Source organism: Colletotrichum acutatum, assembly GCF_030867785.1.
Source record: "Colletotrichum acutatum strain CBS 112980 chromosome Unknown BDZ83scaffold_37, whole genome shotgun sequence".
In the NCBI taxonomy this organism is placed as follows: domain Eukaryota; kingdom Fungi; phylum Ascomycota; class Sordariomycetes; order Glomerellales; family Glomerellaceae; genus Colletotrichum; species Colletotrichum acutatum.
This window is the reverse complement of record NW_026849031.1, coordinates 107,610-127,867: the sequence shown is the minus strand read 5'-3', so window position 1 is coordinate 127,867 and position 20,258 is coordinate 107,610. Positions and strand designations below refer to the sequence as shown.

Sequence of the window (20,258 nt, the reverse complement as noted above, 5' to 3'; positions counted from 1 at the left end):
AACATCCCACATAGGCCAGAAAACCTTATACTTTGATAATCAACCAAGTTGAACGGAGCAAGACTTTTTCAACAGCAACTCTACGTCGACAACTCGCATTGTTCCTCTTTAGGAAATGCGCAACCGCGGCGACAAGTTATCGGATAATCAACAGAACTAACCCCCGGACTAGTTAGTGGAGCTACGTTGCAACCAATATCCTCGCGCCCGATTGACTTAAACGGCTCATACGAAGTACGCAACTCGGGCTCGGTCCCGATCTAAACTCGCTACCCCAGCAATGAACTAATTGCAATTCAAAAGAGCATGTTAAGGCTCCACGAATAGAAGGAGCGAGATGGAAGACAAGCACTAATATACCCTCGACTCTGTTCCCGTATCCGCACTCGCAAAGTAAAGACTAGCCGCCCCGCTCACGTACAAGGACATTTACATCCGGCAACCCCTCCATTTCGCCAGATTGCAGAGAACAGCAACCGGACCTGTCGATCATTGGGTAATAGCCGACAAGGCGCGCAAGGTCAGACGATGCGACCGAATGTTAGAGCGTCCTGGCTCGTATCAATGGTTCCCGAGCTTCTACAATGGGTGACGGGCTCCAGATCGCATGAAACCATAGGGAAATTAGCGGTCCATGACGCAGATCAGTACAGTAAATGCTACCTTGTTGATGATGGAGGCATTTCTTGGTGCCCATACAGAGAATACTCGGTGATAAATAGAATGCGCCTCCCGCCTTGGCTAGAACAAGCATTAGCCATCGCTGTGATTGATCTAATCGAAACGGTCAGCCACATCACTCACGATGTTCCGGACACAGCTCCTCCCAACCCTCACGCTGGCGCTGACGTCCCTCGTCAACGCCCAATCCAGCGATGACCTCGGCGTAGCAAACGGCTTCCTCGACTTCAAGGCTGGCCAATTCACCGGCCAGCTCGTCAAGGACTCCCAGACCCTCGCCTCTCTCAAGCCCGGAACCGACTTTGACTTCCTCCCCTCGGACCTCCTCGCCAACCTCACCTTCAACGGCGCCCACCACATCGGCGACGTCACCTTCCGTTTCAAGCTCGACGGCGCCGGCAACTGGACGTCCGTCGACTCCGCCCGCGCCAGGAAGCCCGTCAAAGCCCTTGCGGACCTCGCCCCGGGCGTCATCGCCGGCGCAGACCTCGCCGCGACGCTGCCCGCAGGCGTGCCCTTGACCGTGACGCGCGAGTGGCTCCCCGCCGGCGACGGCCTCGCCCTGCGAGTCAACTTCACAAATACCGCCAACGGCACCGTCGAGCTTGGCGCCCTAGGTCTGCCCGTCGCCATCAACAACATCTTTTCGCGCCCGTCGGCCGAGGAGACACAGGCAAAGTGCTCCCTCGCGGACCCGTACATCGGCCTCGATGCGGGCTACGTTCGCGTCTCCCCCGTCAAGGGCCTCGGCAACGCCCTCGTTGTCGCGCCGCTGGGGTCGAGTCCGTTCGAGGCGTGGAGGCTCCTCGAGGAGCCGCAGGGCGATTACTACTACCAGTCGCAGACCTACGAAGGCACCTATGAGTGGATGATTCACTCCCAAGCGTGGGCGGAGACCGATTGGAAGAGCGCGACGCCCTGGAACACGCCCACCTCGAAGACGCTCGAGGCCGGGGAAACATACTCTGTCGGACTCCGATTCGTCGCCGCGGAGAGTATCCAGACCATTGAAACCGCCGTCACAAAGGCGGAGATCCCGCTCGCCGTGGGCATACCGGGATACGTCGTGCCTACCGACCTCACAGCCAGGCTCTACCTCACGCACTCTTCCCCGGTGAAGACCATGGACGGACAAACCTTCACCATCAAGCAGGACACCGCCGCAAAGGGCTCCCCGTATCTCCTCACGCCGACCGCCGGCGCCTGGGGCCGCGCAAAGGTGACGATCACCTACGAGGACGGCAAGACGCAAGTGGTGCAGTACTACATCACCAAGCCCGCGCCGGAGACGGTCTCGAATCTGGGCCACTTCCTCACCACCGCCGCACACTTCACCGACGCCTCGGACCCCTTTGGCCGCGCGCCGTCCATCATGGGCTACGATAAAGAAGCAAAGGCCATTGTAACCCAAGACGAGCGCGTCTGGATCGCGGGTCTAAGCGACGAGGGCGGCACGGGCGCCTACGTCGCCGCCGCCACGAAGCTCTTCGTCCAGCCCGTCGAAGCCGAGGTCGCGGTCCTAGACGACTTCATCCACGACACCATCGTCGGCACAATCCAGCCGGCCAACGACACCTTCGCCGTGCGCGCGAGCACCTTCTTCTACCAGCCCGACGCCGTCAACTACACCTACGACGCCTCCCGCGACTGGACGTCCTGGGCGTCGTGGACCAAGGAGAGAGCGTACACTACCGTGCGGGCGTATAATTACGTCCATCCCGTGGTGGCGTACTGGTCCATGTACCGCGTGGCGAGGGATTACCCACAGGTCAAGACCCGTGCCGACTGGACCTGGTACCTGACGCAGGCGTATAACACGGTCACGCACTGCATGAAGAACGGCGCCGAGGATTGCGACTACGGGTTGACTGGGTTGATGGGCGAGACGGTGTTTGCGGAGCTGCTCGAGGATCTGAAGAGGGAGAATATGACGCAGGAGGCTACTACCTTTGAGGTTAACATGCGCTTCCGCGCCGAGTTCTGGGAGACATTGACTGTTCCCTTTGGCAGCGAGATGGCGTGGGATAGTACCGGCCAAGAAGGCGTCTACTACTGGACCGAGTAAGCTCCTTTCGACCCAGATCACCAAACTCTTGGCAAGAATTAGCTAACATGAAGCAACAGATACTTTGGCCACAACAACACCGCCATCAAAGCAATCAACAGCATCAGAGCCTACATGCCCACCGTGGCCCACTGGGGCTGGAACGGCAACGCCCGCCGCTACTGGGACTTCCTGTACGGTGCCAAGCACCAAGGCATCGAGCGCCAGCTCCACCACTACGGCTCCGGCCTCAACTCGCTCCCGATGCTGCACCACTTCGAGCGCAACCCATCCGACGTCGACGCCCTCCGCGTCGCCTTCGCCGGCAACACGGCGCCCCTGACGAACATTGACGCCGAGGGCTGCCCCTCGGCGGCGTTCCACTCGTTCCCGGAGCATTTGGCGTGGGACCCGTATACCGGCGACTACGGCCTCGGGTTCCTAGGATTGGGTCTCGGGCAGGGCGTGTACATTGTCAACCACGCGACGTACGGCGAGGTCGTATTTGGCGGCAATGTAGTTTCGTCAACTGAGACATCTGTGGTTGCTGAGCCGAGGGACGCGGTGCGGCGGCGGGTGTTTGTCGCGGATTTGGGATTGAAGGTTGATCTCAGCGCCGGTGCTATCCAAACTGTTACTTATGACCGCGAGGGCCAGACGGTGAAGTTGAGTGTCGGTGCTGCGGCGTCTGAGGCGGCCCTCAAGGCTAACTCGACTATTGTTTGGCTTGAGACGACGTCGGGCGATGCCAAGTTTACGGTGTCCGACGCAAGTGTGGCGAGAGGAGGATATCTCGTTGACTTGTCTGGTGGCCAGGCTGAGGTCACCATTTCCAAGGCGTGAGACGGTAGTTTGATTATACTTTGAATTCTAGTACATACTTAGATCTTGGCACGCGGGGCTTCCCAGCCTTGTATATTCTATTCTAGTTCAGTTGTCAATCAACTCGTATGGATAGATACTTTCGCTAGGCATTACATATTCCCATTAGCTCTCGAGGACCAATCTGAGCAGCGCTAGGACCTCCACAAAAACACAAAGCAGGGTCAGAGTCTGAACCGACGGAATACAACCTGGAACCCAGCCCAGTCGGTCAAGTACAGACATGTCAACTGAAACATCAGACGGTGATAACTTCAGATGAACCAGCTTGACACAACTCACAGAGCAACCAAGGGAAGGGAATGCCAAGAAACAATGTCCCACTTCTCCAGATTACCCCACAAACTTAGCTGCAAGACTCCTCCTTCAAACCCCGCACTCTCCTCCTCCGTCTCTTCCTATTGACCCTCTTCCTCTTCTCCTCCTCCTTCTCTTCTCTTGATTTGCTCCTTGATTTGCTGCTTGATTATTACCGGAGGCTTCCCTGTCTCTCTCTGCCAAGCGATCGACTCCCACCCCATCTGCCCCCCTGCTCAAGATCCAGAGGAACCACGACTCGTGTTCGGCTGCAGAGCTGCAGAAAGTTCCCCAAAACCTAACTACCCATCATTGACCCGAAGTCACCGAACCCCATGGGGCCGGAGGAAATCCCACATCACCTCGTGCCCACCACTTCTACTAAGAAACCCGGACCCGAGATGACAATGACACCAAGGACAGAGGGACCTTGCGGGGACCCTTCACTTAGCCTAATTCGAGGCATTGACATCACTTGAAGCCCCGGTACCTGGGCCAGGGGAGAAACAACATCAATACGCTTGCCTCGGGGTAGCAATGCCGCGATACACCACCCCAAAAGCCCATGAAGCTGCACAACATATCACGAACCGAACAACCTCACCTCCTTTCCGCCTCACGTCTAGGAATCGAGACTAGGCAAGGTGCCAGACCACACCACATCCGTCCACAATGGTCTCGTCCTCCCTCTTTTTGGGGGGCCTCGCGCTTCTCATCACAAATACAGCAGCCCAATCCTGCTGGCGCAACGCAACCTGCACCCACCCAACAGAAGCCTCTTTCCCAGGCCCCTGGGATGCAAACATCTACGCCCCAGACTCCCGCACAGCCCGCCCAAAGTCCATCCTCTCCCTCGCGACGGGCGACCGTCTCGCCTCTTTCCCCTCTCCCGAGTCCCAAACCCTCAGCGGCAATGGCTCCGCGCTCGTCTTTGACTTTGGCGTCCTCGTCGGCGGCCTCACCTCGGTGAACTACACCCTCTCCAGCACCAGCACCAGCAACACCACCGAGCCCGTAACCCTCGGCCTCGCCTGGACGGAAGCAAAGAACTGGATCGGCGAGTACTCGGACAACTCCAACGGAAACTACCGCGGCCCGGGCCAGACCCTCATCTCCGTCGACGGCGCCCTCTTCCACCAAATCACCGTCGCCGGCCCGGGCTCCTACACCGTCCCCTTCCCCCAGCTCCGCGGCGGCTTTCGATACCTCACCCTCTACCTCATGACAAACACCACAACCACCCCGTCACAGACGCTCCTCACAGTCAACGACGTCTCCCTCGAAATCGTCTTCCAACCAACCTGGTCAAACCTCCGCGCCTACCAAGGCTACTTCCACTCCTCCCAGGACCTCCTCAACAAAATCTGGTACTCGGGAGCCTACACCCTCCAAACCAACGCCGCACCGCCCGAAACAGGCCGCGTCCTCACAGAAGACATCACGTCCGGCGGCTGGTCCAACGACGCCTGGCTCGGCGTCGGCTCCTCCCTCCTGTTGGACGGCGCCAAACGCGACCGCTGGATCTGGCCGGGTGACATGGGCGTCGCCGTCCCCTCCGCCTTCGTCAGCACCGGCGACCTCGAGTCCGCGCGCAACGCCATCCAGACAATGTTTGACTTCCAGCGGGACTCGGGCATCTTCCCCCGCGCGGGGCCGCCGTATCTGGACGCCACGAGCGATGCGTATCACATGTGGACCATGATTGGCGCGTACAATTACGTGCTGTTCTCCGGGGATACGGACTGGCTGGCGGCGAATTGGGCGACATACCTCAAAGCGATGGACTACATTTACGGGAAGATCATACCTGAGACGGGGATCCTAAATGCCACGGCCGCGGGTGACTGGGCCCGGTACGTCAACTCGCTGAACGGTAGTGCGCCGAACATGCTTCTCTACCGCACCCTCACCACCGGCGCCGTTCTCGCGGATCTCGCTCCCGGCGGTAACACACCAAACCTTACAGCACCAGGGGCAGCAGGCGCAGCAGGAAAAAACCTCACAGAAACCTGGCTCGCCCGCGCAGACGCACTCAAGAAAGCAATCTTCACCCACCTCTGGGACCCCTCAAAAGGAGCCTTCATCGACGGCTACAAAAACCGCACCCTCTACCCCCAAGACGCAAACGCCTACGCCCTAGCCTTCAACCTCGTCTCCCCCTCCAGCCCCGAAGCCGCCTCCATCTCAACAGCCCTGACCCAAAACTGGACCCCCATCGGCCCTGCCTCCCCCGAGCTGCCGGGTAACATCTCCCCCTTCATCTCCAGCATCGAAATCGAAGCGCACTTCGCCGCAGGCCGCCCCGATCGCGCGATGCAGCTCATTCGCGACAGCTGGGGCTGGTACCTGAACCATCCCAACGGCACGGGATCGACCGTGATCGAGGGGTACCTCGTCGACGGCACCTTTGGGTACCGCAGCGGCCGGGGGTACACGAATGATCCGAGCTACGTGAGCCACGCGCACGGGTGGAGTTCGGGCCCGACGAGCGCGATGACGGAGTACCTCGTCGGGCTTCGCGTCACGGCGCCCGCGGGCCGGGAGTGGAGTCTGAAGCCCGCTTCGTTCGGCGGCGAGGCGGAGGGGTTGCCGGCACAGGCGGAGGCCGGGTTCACGACGGCGCTGGGGCGGTTTAGCGCCAAGTGGGCCGTTGAGGAGGGCGGTGGCTTTGCGAGCGTGGAGTGGGATGTGCCCGAGGGCACGAGGGGGTGGGTGCAGCTCGGGTCCGAGGAGGGACGGTGGGTTGAGGGCGGGAAAGGAAGCACGAGAGTCGCGTGTGGAGGAGGGGCCGGAGGCTCGGGGGAGGAGACGCGCGGCCTCCGGGCTGTGATGGAGTGAATGCGGATAGTGGTTCTGAGTAACACAGATAAGCCTTTCTTAGGTTTGAAGCGTACGGATAGAAGAAATTCTGACCTCTTGGGCGATGTGTGTGTGATTCTACCCCCGAGGACCCCGTTATAGTAGAATACGAGGTTTTTGCCCAAATACGAGGCCCGAACACTCCGCTCGTCGATAAGGAAACCCACTTGAACGGCTTTCCTTGGTTCCTAGACTCGAAGAAAGAGATGGCCTCTTTGGTTCACCCGTGGCCTAGATGATCTCTTCCACCGGATACCCGGCGGCGATACCTAACCAATCACGCCGGGACTCCGCAGCTCTGTTGGGCTCCGTTGGCTGTTCGGATACCGAGACATGCTTCGCTAGCTCGCGAGTGCGCACATTGCGAGCTACTAGCTCCAGGTCCAAATGTCTGTGTGTGCGAATGTCAAGGGACCATTGGCCCTTTGACATCCGTCACACAGGCACAGTCCAAGTGGAATTCGAGCTAGACCTCTGGGCACACACGGGTTCCCTCGAGAGAGAGCGCAAGAATGAAAGCGCTGTATGGGTATCCGAGTGCCCAAGAAAGCTGTAGCTCGTATGTGTAATGAAAGTCGTGGCGAGTCAAAGTTATCACGAGAGGATTGCCATTTGGTTCGACTGCTGTTCGCGAAGCCTATGTACCCAGTAACGTCGAGTAGAAAACGTCGAGCCCCTGACAAGTATAAACATCAGCTCACGCGACTTTCTTATACATAAAAGACCAGACGACGATCCTCCGGATTGCCTTTCCTGACATGCGCCGAAAAGCCGCCACCACTGGGCAGAAGGTGGCCAACGTTTCAAACGGTCCGAAGCCTCTCGCACCCCTAAACTCTCGTAAAAGAATCGCCGCTAATGTGGCCGTCATTTGAGGGGAGTACACAGCTGAGAGTTCGGATCCGACGGAAGTGACGTACGTCGCTGGTGACGGTGGCGTGTAGACTCGATTGCATGATGAGGAGCACTGTGAGAGAAAGTGAGTGTGTAGATCTAACTGAAGTGGTTTTCGGTATCGAAAAGTCTGGGTATCTTTTCTGTTTTTGTACCTTCAACGTGAGAGAGTTGGAGGCTACTCAAGGTTCTATGTTCAGTAAGAGCTTAATGAATCGTCGTCTAGAATTACGACATGGCTGTCGGATATCCAATATCTCTCTGTGTCTGCGCCATGATATCCCAATAGTGTCAGTCTCCAGGTGGAGGAGGAAACATGTCCGTTTCTTCCCTCGGTAAGCTCCTACATGAGCGTGGATATTCGTTTTTCCACCGGCCAAGACCAGCACTTGCTCAAGGCCGCACCAAATCTGGTTGTCCATGTCTCATGAAATCCCCGTATCCTTCATCTCCCAAACGCCAAGAACACGCCATACCCAAACCCAACGAAAAACTCCCAATGCAAAAGCCAGGTAGCCGAGAGACCGTCTAATGAAGACTGACCCTCATCTCGGCACCACCTGCGCCGTCTCAGGATCACTACTCCCAATGCCCGCCCTCCTCTCCCTCCTCTCCACCTCCCTGGCCCTCCTCCTCGCCCTTCTCCGCCGCTGCTGCTCCGGCCCGCCCTCCTTGCACGCGTCGACGCAGTGCATGGCCATGTACAGGAAATGCAGCACCGCGGCGATGAGCTGCAGCCACATGTACCACGGCGCCCACGTCTCCTTTTCGACGCGCAGCGGATCATCGCGCCAGGCGCGGTACTCGCGGTCCGGGCTCCCCGTGCGCCAGCCGTTGAGGATGATGAAGTAGAAGAAGGCGACGAGGCCGAGGACGAAGAGGACGAAGTCGCCGACGACGATGGCGCCGGTACGCATGCGGGGGATCTGGTGGGTTGAGTTTGCGAGGGTGACCATCTCGGCCATGGAGAAGATTATGCCTGAGACGGACTTTTTGGGGAATTAGTAGCTGTTCTACATAGTTAACAGAATGATGCATGTGAAGCTTACAGTGACGTATCCGAGCGGGAAGTGGAAGCCATATCTCGATAGTGTGATGAGGGCGGCGAGGGCGCACACCTCAAAGACGACGAGGGTCAGTCGGAGGCAGAACTGGAGGATGCCGTAGAGGGCGGGGATGCGCGGGCGCGTCATGCTGGGTTGACGGCGGCGAGGGGGGTTTCGCCTCGATCGCGAGGTTGAGGTTGCGGGGGTGGCCTCTATCGTGGAATCATGCGCCGGCGGTTGACCAAAAAGTTGGGTTCGATTGTGGATTTACTTGAGAGCTCAGCTCAGCCCCCGAGCGCGGTGGCACAACCGGTTCTCGTACGTTCGGTCGGTCGGGATCGGGGTTGTCGTCGTTTGTCGAGGGTGGTGGTATCGCAACGGCGACGGCCTCGGCGGGTGACAGCGACGGATGGGCCGGCCAGAGAATGAGATTCCACGGGATCCTCAGTTTCTCCTCGGGTGCGGCGTCTAGGCGTCGATTCTCTTTACCGCGGATTGAAAGGTCCAGATAGTTTGCCGACACAAGCACCTGCGACGACGGCCCGTTCGACGGGAGAGAAAGAGAATTGAGGTCAAAGGTCGGAGGTTGGGAAGAAAGGAAGCAGGAAGTAGGAAAATGGGCAGTATTGGGCGGAGGTTGGGAAGGAAAGCTGTCGTCGAATTGATTCGTTTGGGCTTCTTTGGAGCCTTTTTCTCGCATTCAACGCCCCAACCAACCACTTTACAGAATGAATGCTTCCCTGGTGTGGCCCGCGGGGTGTTTGCTTGGCGGTGGTGGTTTTCTTGAAAGATTTGAGCAAATGGAACACGAGGCAAGCGGGCGGGCGCAACTCGCTACAGAAGGGAAGGTCGAACTACTGCGAGATTGTGGGTTTCCGGCCGTTGTTACCGTCCTTTTTTCTGAAAGCCCTGCAGGATGATAGGAATAATGGGGGTTGGATGGGTGGATGGTGGTCGGCTTCGAAGTAAGGTAAGGGTCGTAGGTATCCGGCCGGGATAAGCGGTGTAACCGATCCAGCAGGTTGTGTCTAGGAAGAAATCCCAGGATTCCAACGGTGAGAAGAAGAGGAAGGGAAAGGAAGAAGGAAAGAAATAACCACAAGTTCTGACTGAGTTCTGACTGGACACGAGATTTGCGGGGGTTTGCTGATGACTGGAACAGAACTGAAGAAAAGTACAGAGGACGGGAGGCAAAAGGATGCCCGCCCGCCTTAATCCAGAATGGAAAGTCGAAAAGGAAGAGCGCCAAGCATGTCCAGGCAAGGGTGGGCGCAAATCCAGGATGGACAAACGTAATGGGTGGGTGGGAGAGTAGAGAGACGCAAGCCCGAGGGAGTTGGGGGTTTTGCAGACACTCAGCTCAGATGGAAATCCATTGACGATGTTTGGACGGACGGGGCACGGGAGGGAGAGGCATTGGACCAACGATCAAGTCTTTTCTCTCTCCCTATTTCGACTCTTGGGCTGTCCCTCATGCATCCATGCGCTGATAGTATTGTCCTTCTTTTGCATCCTCAAGGCCCCAACACCATACACACACACTCACGACACTCTACCGTATGGTAGAGATAGATCCTTTCCCTCTCCGTCTCTACTCTTTACGTTCTACAATGTCAATGTCCGTCGGGTGGGCTGTGCGGCGCGGCGCTGCATGAGAATGGGCAAAAAAGACAAAATGGGGTTCCGGCCAATATGCATGCGACGGCGTGGTCGGGGCAGGTCCTTGCAGTAAGATCCATCCAAGAGAAACCTTTTTGACTCTCGTGGATGATGGTACTGGGTTTCTTGGGTCAGGTTTCCGTCCAGACCTTGAGCACTGTACGGTCATAGTATGGGCGATTCGGCAATATCTGGGTATTGAATTCCATCAACGGTCGTGTCTACCTATTCAACTTCGACAGGCCTAAGTAGACACACGTCAAGCTGCCAGAATCCAAAGAGAAGATAGTCTCAACGCCTAAAACGCCATCATTCCTCTTCCCTCTCCCCACCCACCGATCCTAGCCCAGGGCCGGTCTCTGGTTTCCCACCCCTTGGCGGAGTCGCGGGAAGATCCCGGATTGTCTCTCCCGCTATGAACTCCCCGATGGACTGTGGTAAATTACTCCGTAGTCCGTACCAAGCCCTGCTGCCCTACTGGCTCACGTAGCGTATCCGTACCTTAACTTGGTCTAACCCATCGGTAGGGCTTTGCCAGGGGCCAAGACTCGTACGCCCGAGGCATTGACAACCCGTAGAGAAGCAATTTAGTATCTTCCTCAAGCGTTAAAAGTGCCCAAAGCAGCGGAAAGCAGTAGCTAGAACCTCCTGGCCTACTGCGGAGTAGATCAAATTCCATTGACCGTTAAAAATTGTTCGTGACGTTTGCTTGGCAAACGGTAAACGGCAAACGGGCCAGACGGGGAGCTGGGCGAGCATCCCATCGGACCAAGAAATGCCATTGCGTCATCCCATCAACTCGCCCCTAGCGTCGCAACGGAACGATGTCACAGGAAACACAAACGGTCCAGGTCAAAACGCGACGGGAACTGAAGCCAGGAACCCTTCCTGTTGTCGTTGCGCACCTTGAATCGACGACGTCTCTTGTTGCCTCCAGTAAGCCAGGGGATAATGTCAAGAAGGACTGAAAGATTGAACATGAAATTGGACACCCAGTATGATGATCCAAAAGCAGGGTCCCTCCATAAATAAAGCAGTGGCGCACCCATCCAAGTTTCCTCCCAGTCAGCCCAGTTTCTGCTGTCCCCACATCGCCACCAGTGACCAACTCTCGAGTCTCAACACCACCGTAGTGTTTTACTCTGCTGAAGAAGTCTTCGAATGTGGTAGACTTACGAAAGGTCACGCCTCTCCCGGGGCCCGTCAAGAAAGCGGGCCGGCCAATTACCCCCGTCAGGGAATGACCGTCGGGTTATGAGATCAGATGGGGGGCACACCATCGCGGCTCACGGCATGGTCCCTTTGTGCCTATTTTCAGCTAGTCCGCAACCTCACCTCACCTTACTGTGTACATAAACGTAACAGGAGTAGAAGATGTAGGCTAGAATGTCACCAGAACCCACAATGAGGCTCAAACGGCACCCGCCGCAGGAAACCTGGCCATAGCCTGGCAACGCCTGGATCGATGGATCCGGTATATCGAGGCATCTCCACCAAGGAAACCCAGAATACCAAGACGGTTTACACGGCACTCGCGCGGCACTTGGCCCGGAACATCACCCCCACAAACCTCGCAGCTCTGGGCTTCTGGGAGTCTGGGTCCTGCTCTTCCGACCAGAATCCGTGAATGCTTGAATCCATGGATGGCTCTGACGTCGTCTTCCCCAGTGTTTCTGTATGCTTCTTTTTCCGGGGTCTTGCGACGGGCTAGGGAGTGTGATGCTTGGTGATGTACTTTCAATGGAGAACCCCCGGCCGGTGGTGGGATTTGACGTAGATGGCAGACTGTTGCATGGAGAGGTGGACATGAACAAACGGTCATCGCAAACAGGTTGACGGCGCTGTCGATGACGGACGTCGACGCGTTCCTTGGCTACGATGACGGACTTGTGGGAAGACAGTAGAGTGACTTCAAGTATAAAGACATCTGCTCCAAAGCGCCTGAAGTAGGTATTCTCTCTCTCATCATCATCAAACACAACCACAACCACCAAAATAACTACAATCTCATCTGAGTATCACTCATCATCACCACACTACAGTATCCTAAGATCTCAAACCCTCAACCAGTAAACCCACATTCTCAAACACACTCCCACCCTAAATCCAAAATGCACGGCGGAAGACACGAGAACTACGGCTCCAGCGGCATGGGCGGCGGCTACAACGACGGCCCTAGAGAAAACTACGGCGGTGGCATGGGAGGAGGCATGGGCGGTGGCTACGGAGGCGGCGGCCGCGAGAACATGGGCGGCGGTATGAGCGGCGGCATGGGCGGAGGCTACGGAGGCGGCGGCCGAGACAACTACGGTCCCTCCGGCGGCATGGGAGGCGGCCCCGGTCCCCGCGATAACTACAATGGCGGAGGCGGCATGGGCGGAGGCATGGGAGGTGGTATGGGCGGCGGCTACGGCGGCTACGGCGGTGGCCGTGAAGAGTACGGACATTCAGGTGGTCACTCTTCTCACGGACGTAAGTTTACCCCATTCTCATTTCCCCCGATAGGACACAGTGAAGTTGACATCATCATAGGCCGTAACAGCTACGACCGCCGCGATAGCTACGATCGCCACGACAACCACAGCAGCCACGGCAGCAGTCACGACAGCCACAACAGCAGCAGTGGTGGCAGCGGCGGAGGTCTCCTCGGCGGGATCCTCGGCGGCGGAGGAAAGGATAAGAAGGAGGAGAAGAAGAGCGAGGGGTTCACGGACAAGTTGATTGATGGTGCCGCTTCGTATGCCAAGAAGAAGTGGTAAACCCCAAAAAGCATCTTCTGACACAAAGTCAGAAAGACGAATGATGTAATGACTACCTCTTGTATTAGTAGCCCGGGCCTACGATCATGGCCTGTAGTAATAATTTCACGATTATTAAAAACAGGACTACACTCTTCGTGCTTGGATGTCTCTTTTTTTGCTTCTTCTCGTGCGTTTGTCAGTCTTTCCGGATCTTCATAGTCCGCTTCACATAGCGAATGTCAAGAATATTGAACAGACTAAAGTTTCACCACCTCAGCACCATGCGCAGAGATCACATTGAAGCGCGTTCGAACTCGCAGTCATTGTGGATCTTGAGCGAATCATCGCATCTCATTCAAATTGCCAAAGAAGTGGCCTTCGGGGCATTTTCGCTTCCCGGTGAATACTCTTGTTACATGCCCTCAAAAACGCCAAATTTCATCCTCTCTCGTCCATCAGAAAGAGGTCTTCTTCCCAGAAATGTCCACTTCTAACAGGCAGTAACCTCCTTTCAAGCCCCTCCATGGTTTCCAGAGACACTGCTTAAGAAGTCAGAAGGATCACCAAAAACCAAGGCCTCTCTCCCTCCTCTCGTGACAAGTACGGAGCGAGCTTTTGTAAAACCCAATTTCCCTTTTTGCCCACCCTCCAATTCTAATCTGGGGTACCACCTCCCAATGCTGATGCAGGTTGTCCGAAGCAAGGCGAAACAAAAGAAAGCCCCGGGTGAGGGGTCGACCAAGGCGAGTCGAAAGAATCAATTGCGGGGGCTATGAGAGCACAACACTGCAGAGCGGTCTTGGTGAACTCCGAAAATAAGAGGTGCAAGAATGCTCTGGGCGATGCCCCCTTTGCCAAATGTACAGGTCGAGGCTAAGAGCGTCGAAGGATACTTCAGTATGTACCAATTGCGAGATCGTCGCCATATCAAGAAGTCGTCAGGCGTCAAACTGGGGGGGGCGTGAAATGCACCCCGCATCAGCGGGCACAAATCGCGGATCGTGTGTCGGGACGCGCTCACTCCTCCTTTTTAGGCTTCTCTGCATCTTCGGCGGGCTGCTTCTTCTCTTCAGCAGCCTTGGCCTTGGCCTTTGCCTTGCCCTCGTTGTACTTTGTCATTTTCTCAGACATGTACCGAACTGAACGGCCGACGCCTGCGGTGAAGAAGCCCTTGATTGACTGGGCGGTTGCGGGCCAGTTTACAGTCTGGCGAATGACCTTGCGAATGGACTTTTGCAGCTCTTCGGGCTCGTCTTGAACGATACGCTGCTCGAAGCCGCCTCCCTCGCGACGCTTGAAGCTCACGGCGTCCTCGTCCTTAGAGGCATCCATCATGGCCTTGAAGTCGGCAGTCGGGACCATGAACTTCTTCTGGTACTGGAAGTAGAGGCGCGAGCGGAAGGCCTTGGGCAGACGGCGGACCATATTACCACGCTTAATGGGGTCCATGTCCTGGTACATGGCGCCGTCATACTCGGCGTCGGCGACGTGCTTGCTCTGCTGGTCGGCTCCGTCGGCGAAGTCAACGTTGGGGAGAGTGTTGAGCAAGGGGCCGTACAGTTTGCGGAAGGAGACCATGTTGTTGTCTACAATATTGGAGATCTTGCTCTTGTTCTCGGTGGGGAGCGACATGCGCGGATCGCCGAGGTACGAAATGCCGGCAATGGTCGAGAAGAGTTCCTTTTCGGTGAACTTGGGAGGCAGAAGCAGGAGAGCCGTACGAACCGCCGAGATCAGGTTGACCTGGTTCGCGAGGCGAACTCGGGGGTGATCACGCAGGATCTTAACCGGCTTGTGAAGTCTTCCCGCGAGGTACAGGTTGTTCCAGGTCGAAAGGTCGGTGCAGAGGTTGTCGATGGACGTGACGCCGTACTTGATGAGCATGCCCTTTTTGGTGACGTAGGGGTTGAAGTAAACACCTGCGCCCCAGCGATCCTGGGTGGTAGAGACGAGGCCCGAACCGAAGCTGGCCAAACCAGAGTAGTGGTCCCGGTGCTGTCTGATGTTGAGCGAATGCCAGTGTTGGGTGTGGGTGACACCAAAAATGAAGTCAATCATCTTGGGACCGCCTTTCTGCACTTCCATCAACGAGGGAGACGGCTTCGGGTGGACAGCGCGAAATTCCTCGTCCGACACAGAACGGCTGATCTTGGACTGCGGGAAGACACCAGAGCCGTACGCCATTGCGTACATTACGGGAGCGCGGAACTCCCGGACAACCTCGGTCAGGACCTTTTTGAACTCGGCATTAACCTCCATGTGCTGGTTGATGCCAAACTCCTTGTAAGGGAGTTCCTCGAAATCCTCAATCTTGGCATCGGGGTGTTCCTCCCAGTTGTCCGCCGACAGAGTCGGGCCTGTCCTCTCCTTCTTCTCGCGGCCCCAGTGGAAGTTGATCGCAGAGCCACGGTGAGTGTAAGGAGGAGGACTATCCTCCTGCTTACTCTCACTTGCCGCATTCTCGTCCTTCTTGCTGGCGTCCGCTGAATAATGGCGAGCTGGGTAGGAGAAGCTTAACGCAAGGCTAGGCGGGGCTACGGCTCGAAGCGCCCAGCTGTGGTTGCCTCGGAGCTATTGCGCGCATCAGCCACAATCGTCCCTAGCTTATTTGCGGCTTTCTGGAAAGGATATAGGGCTTACCAGGAGGCACGAGAGCGTCATGATGGCGCTTTGCAGTGTGTGGTGGGATTTTGATGTTGTTGATCTTTCGGTGGTCGGCGTTGGGTTGAAGGGAGAAAGAGCTGAAAGAGAAGAGAAGCAACAGTTTCCAGGCTGCCTGTGATTTCCACCTGCTCAAAAGAAACACAACAATTACTTCAAAATAGGCGGGCACGCTGATGTTCTCGAGGCGAGAGCAACTGATTGGAACCCAGTTCGGCTTAGACTGAGTCGTCAAGCTTAGTCGTCGCAGCCAGGCTCAGCCTTGTGCTCAATATTCCAATCGGCCCAGCAGCAGACTCTATTATCCAAAAGTCCTACAATAATTCTCTGTGTACAAATCGAGGAGCAAGGCTGAGTAAACGTTGAGACGCTTTCGCCAAGGGGATAGCAGTGGTTTCGAGCTCGGTTGTCCCGGACAATGATTCTCGTGCTGAGTAACGGCCCCTTTCGCATGCCCCAATTGGCCGAGCTTCTCCTTCGCAAGCGGTTCGATCGAGGAATCTTAATGGTAGTAGACGTCTGGGCTCGGGAGGTCGGCTCGGCGTGGGCGTTTCGGAAGTTTGGTTGAGGTTTATGGAAGGGGGGTAATCCGGAGGTTGAAGCTATCGTTGAAATCTGCTTCTGTGCACCGGAGCTTGGGAGAGCATAGCAACGCTTAGTCGCAAGGGCACGGAGCGGATTCTGGTCCATGCTGCCGCCAAGTCAGGAACAAGCTCCCACCACATGTGGGATGTGCCCATCACGTCATGGTGCAGCTGCTCCCTGTCCGCCCCAATACCCTAGTACTATTCTCGTACCTGTTCTCTACCCGTTTGTTAGTTTGAGCCACAGGGCCACTGGCCTAGAGCCTTTGTTGTTCGTCTTACACTATCTAGGAGTCTCAAGCAGCTGGACAATGGTGGACAATTGGGTGCCTGCTCGGTGAGTGTTTGATGAGAACAAAAGAGTTCATTCCTGCCGCATGATGGCCCTTGGCTCTTCCCGGCGATGGAATGAATGCGCAACTGGCGACATTCGGTTTTGTTTTTCTGAATACATGACAACCTCACTTGGTGCCAGACTTGGTGATGTTGTCATTTTGCATGTCTCGAAAAGGCGTGGGAATTTCATGCATGAGGTTTGGAAGATGATTTGAGAGAAGATTTGAGAGATGGCTCTGCCTGAGACTAGGAGAAAAGGGCAGACTAAGAGAGCGAGGTATCTACGTTGGAAAGTGGCAGGAGCAACCCGTCGTGATGAGGAAGGAGCAAGTTGAAGCCTTTTTGTTCTATTAGTTGGCGAGAAAAAAGAGAGACAAAAACCTACTCACTACATAATCTCAATTTAACTTACCTTACAGCTAACGATACATTATCAACTCTCTCCGCTCCAATTTCCTATTCGATTCGACTCATGTTGTAATCCAACACTGCAGTTCATCATGTCCGACATCATTGACGAAGACCAAGGCTCCAGAAGGGCGCAAGAGATCGGCATGCTGCTCAGAGCGAGCCAGCGACGTCCCTCCCGCGCCTCACCGCGGGGTGCAGCAACACCACCAAGAGCAGGGCCCTCCATGTTACGTCACGTGACTCCCTCCCCAGCATCCCCGGCCGTCAACAACCGCCAAAACATTGGTCGATCCTTGGGGCGCGTTGAGAAGAAGAGGAAGCTTCTTCAACAAAGCACCGGCGCAATGAGGTCGCATACCCCCTCGGGCGACCCTCCAGGGAGGCGCGCCTCCGTCACGAACCGTTTCCGCAATAGCACCGGCGGGAGCGCTCTTCCTAGACCTCATACCTCCTTGAGAGAATCCAGGGTACGTTCGGTTGCCTCTGGTAAACAAAAACAAAGAGAAACGTTGGCCCGCTGACAACGAGAGTTAGACTTTTCGCGCAACACAACCAACGTACAACCTATTCACCGGCGGTGATGCCAACAGCAGGCCAGGCTCGCGCGCAAGTCTCGCTGCCCCCGACTCCGTCCGCGCCTCATCCCACGAGAGTTCAAAAGAAAACATGGCGCCCCCCGATGCCGCCGAGTACGAGTCCCAGCGCCAGGTCATTGAGGAGCTCAAGGCAGAGCTGGGCACCCTGCGCTACACCATCAGCACCTTTGAGCAGGAGAAGCAGATGGCAGACGCCCGACACAATGCCGAGCTCGAGGATCAGCGCCGCCGCGCCCAGGCCGATTTCACAGCGAAACAGGCAGCCGAGAGTGAAAAGTCTCAGGCCGCGCGCCAGCTGGAGAATACCCAAAAGGAGTTGAGCGACCTCCGCGAAAACGTCGCAGAGGAAAAGACGGCCCTAGAGAAGCGTGCGCGCGACGCCGAAGAGGAGGCCCGTTTACTACAGGAACAATTGGAAGACTTGTCAAGCTCCAAAGACGAAGCCGCCCGCATCAATGAGAGAAAGACAATCGACCTCGAAATGCAGCTCCAAGCCGCCCAAAAGTCGACGCAGGAGCTGGAACAAGAAAGCCAGGCCCGTGAGGCTGCCCTCCAGCAGATCCAGTCCCAGCTCGTAGATAAGGACAACCATGTAGCCGACCTCGAATCCGAGGTCCTCCGCCTCAAGGCCCAGACGGGCGACGCCGACACAATGGCCATCATCAAGCGCGAGCTCTCGGAGCAGGTGGCCCATATCCGCAGCCTCGAGGCCACGAACCGCGAGCAGCTCTCGGAACTGAAGCACCTCCGTCAGATCCACCGGGCCGTCGAGGTCGTCGAAGAGGAGAAGCGATCCCTTCAACGCAAGCTCGAGGCCGCCCGGTCCCTCGAGACGGAGCTCGCCGAGGCAAACATCCAGCGCCAGCGCCTCGAGGACGAACGCATCGCCTGGACGGGCTATCTCGCCAGTACTGATAACGGCAGCGGCGATCTCGAATTTGACTCCCCTGAAGCCGTCGCCCGAGCCCTCGTCGAGCAACGTTACGAGAACGCTGCCCAGCTCGACAAGATGGGCTCCCTACAAGCCGAGCTCGCTGCCCAGGAATCCTCAATCAAGTCCTGCCAGGAAGAAATCACCACCCTCAAGTCCCAGCTCGCCGACGCGAAGTCCGCCGCATCAGCCCCCCAAAACATCGATAAGACCCGCCTTCGCACTGAGCGCCAGCGTGTACTGGCCGTCAAGGAGGTGGAATACCTTCGCGCCCAGCTCAAGACCTTTGACGCCGAAGACGAGGCTTTCCAGCCCGAGGCCGTCGACGAGACCCGCGCCCGTCGCATCCAGGAGCTTGAGGATCTCGTCGACAAGTACAGAAGCGAGGTGCAAGCTCTACACACGGAGATGTCCTCCATGGAAGCCGGTAAACCACCCACCGCCGCAGACCCAACGCCAGCGGCCGGCACAAAGCGCCCGCGCGACGAGAACGATGACCTTTCGGCCGCGCAGGAACAACTCGGCCTCCTCACCCGCAAAAACCGCAAACTCCAAGACCAGCTCGCTGCTGTGCAAACCCAACACGCCCTCACCCAAAAGGAACTCGCCGTCACGCAAGACCAGCTCAAGGCCCTCAAAACACAATCCAAAACCCGGGTCCTGTCTCTGCGCTCGAACCCGACGTCAGACTACGAAGCCATCAAAGTCGCCAAACTCAAAGCCCTCGAGCAGGAAAACACAGACCTCCTCGCCCAACTCAACGACAACGAAAACGTCGACCTCGTCCCGCGATCTCAGCTCGACGCAGCAGACCGCCTCGTGGAAGAAGCCCGGGCCGAGACCGCATCCGCCCAGAAATCAGCCAAACGTCTCAAGGAAGTCTGGTCCAAGAAATCCCTCGAGTTCAAAGAGGCCATCTTTTCTACGCTCGGCTGGACCGTCATGTTCATGCCCAACGGCAAAATGCGCGTCGAGTCGACGTTTTACCCCTCGCAGACGGACGAGTACGAGAACTCCATCGTATTTGACGGCGAAAAGGGCACCATGAAGGTCGGCGGCGGGCCGAGGAGCGCGTTCGCCCGGAGAATTGGCGATCAGATTGGCTTCTGGGTCCGGGAGAAGGGGTGTATTCCTGGGTTTTTGGCGGCGCTGACGTTGGAGTTTTATGAAGAGTATTCGAGGAATCAGATGCAGACTGAGTAGAAAAGAAGAAGAATGACGAAGGGAGCTTGCTGGATGCTGCGTATGGTTTGTCATGGGACAGAATACACGTTAGGCCTCTGGGGAGAAGGGGAAGACGAGAGCAGGGTTTTCTCGCGTACACATGGCGGGATAGCCAGAAAGCTGCTTTCCGCTCACTACATATTTACTACTACTACCTAGCTAAGACGTGGCGCGACGGAACATGAGGAGCGTGGAGAAGGACACAGGGAGGGGTATAGTCTCGAATGAGGGGGGCTGGCTTGTACATGTTTTGATATCACGATGATACCTCCACCTCACACCCCAAAAATGCGGTATTGAGGGTTTCAGATGCTTGACGGATAGTTATCCTCAATGATACTATGGCTTTTTTTTTTTTTGGTTCATACACACCACGATTCGCACTTGGCACGTCACACTCCAGCAGCACACC

The 20,258-nt window shown here is 56.6% G+C and overlaps 6 protein-coding genes across 6 annotated transcripts; 4 read left to right on the top strand and 2 right to left on the bottom strand.

The window, feature by feature from the left end:
- Positions 1–805: 805 nt before the first annotated feature.
- On the top strand, positions 806–3,618 carry BDZ83DRAFT_697515 (uncharacterized protein; the record flags this gene model as incomplete). Its single annotated transcript, XM_060511385.1, has 2 exons — positions 806–2,742; positions 2,806–3,618. The coding sequence occupies 2 exons, from the start codon at positions 806–808 to the stop codon at positions 3,566–3,568; spliced, it is 2,700 nt and encodes an 899-aa protein (XP_060365931.1). The 3' UTR covers positions 3,569–3,618.
- A 958-nt stretch (positions 3,619–4,576) lies between these two features.
- BDZ83DRAFT_575577 (alpha-L-rhamnosidase) lies at positions 4,577–6,742 on the top strand (the record flags this gene model as incomplete). The annotated part of the gene is made up of 2 exons (XM_060504827.1): positions 4,577–5,849; positions 5,895–6,742. 2 exons carry the CDS (start codon positions 4,577–4,579, stop codon positions 6,740–6,742), a joined length of 2,121 nt encoding a protein of 706 aa, XP_060365930.1.
- A 1,357-nt stretch (positions 6,743–8,099) lies between these two features.
- Positions 8,100–9,140, bottom strand: BDZ83DRAFT_278591 (uncharacterized protein). The gene is made up of 2 exons (XM_060502115.1): positions 8,707–9,140; positions 8,100–8,646 (listed from the first exon to the last, which is right to left on the bottom strand). Exons 1-2 carry the CDS (start codon positions 8,848–8,850, stop codon positions 8,203–8,205), a joined length of 588 nt encoding a protein of 195 aa, XP_060365929.1. The 5' UTR covers positions 8,851–9,140; the 3' UTR covers positions 8,100–8,202.
- A 3,141-nt stretch (positions 9,141–12,281) lies between these two features.
- Positions 12,282–13,305, top strand: BDZ83DRAFT_278638 (uncharacterized protein). Its single transcript, XM_060502116.1, has 2 exons — positions 12,282–12,308; positions 12,405–13,305. Exon 2 carries the CDS (start codon positions 12,474–12,476, stop codon positions 13,119–13,121), a length of 648 nt encoding a protein of 215 aa, XP_060365928.1. The 5' UTR covers positions 12,282–12,308; positions 12,405–12,473; the 3' UTR covers positions 13,122–13,305.
- An 815-nt stretch (positions 13,306–14,120) lies between these two features.
- On the bottom strand, positions 14,121–15,764 carry BDZ83DRAFT_718845 (mitochondrial matrix Mmp37-domain-containing protein; the record flags this gene model as incomplete). Its single annotated transcript, XM_060512117.1, has 2 exons — positions 14,121–15,674; positions 15,744–15,764. 2 exons carry the CDS (start codon positions 15,762–15,764, stop codon positions 14,121–14,123), a joined length of 1,575 nt encoding a protein of 524 aa, XP_060365927.1.
- A 1,636-nt stretch (positions 15,765–17,400) lies between these two features.
- On the top strand, positions 17,401–20,255 carry BDZ83DRAFT_697502 (spindle assembly checkpoint component MAD1). Its single transcript, XM_060511384.1, has 2 exons — positions 17,401–17,562; positions 17,630–20,255. Exons 1-2 carry the CDS (start codon positions 17,440–17,442, stop codon positions 19,823–19,825), a joined length of 2,319 nt encoding a protein of 772 aa, XP_060365926.1. The 5' UTR covers positions 17,401–17,439; the 3' UTR covers positions 19,826–20,255.
- Positions 20,256–20,258: the final 3 nt, after the last annotated feature.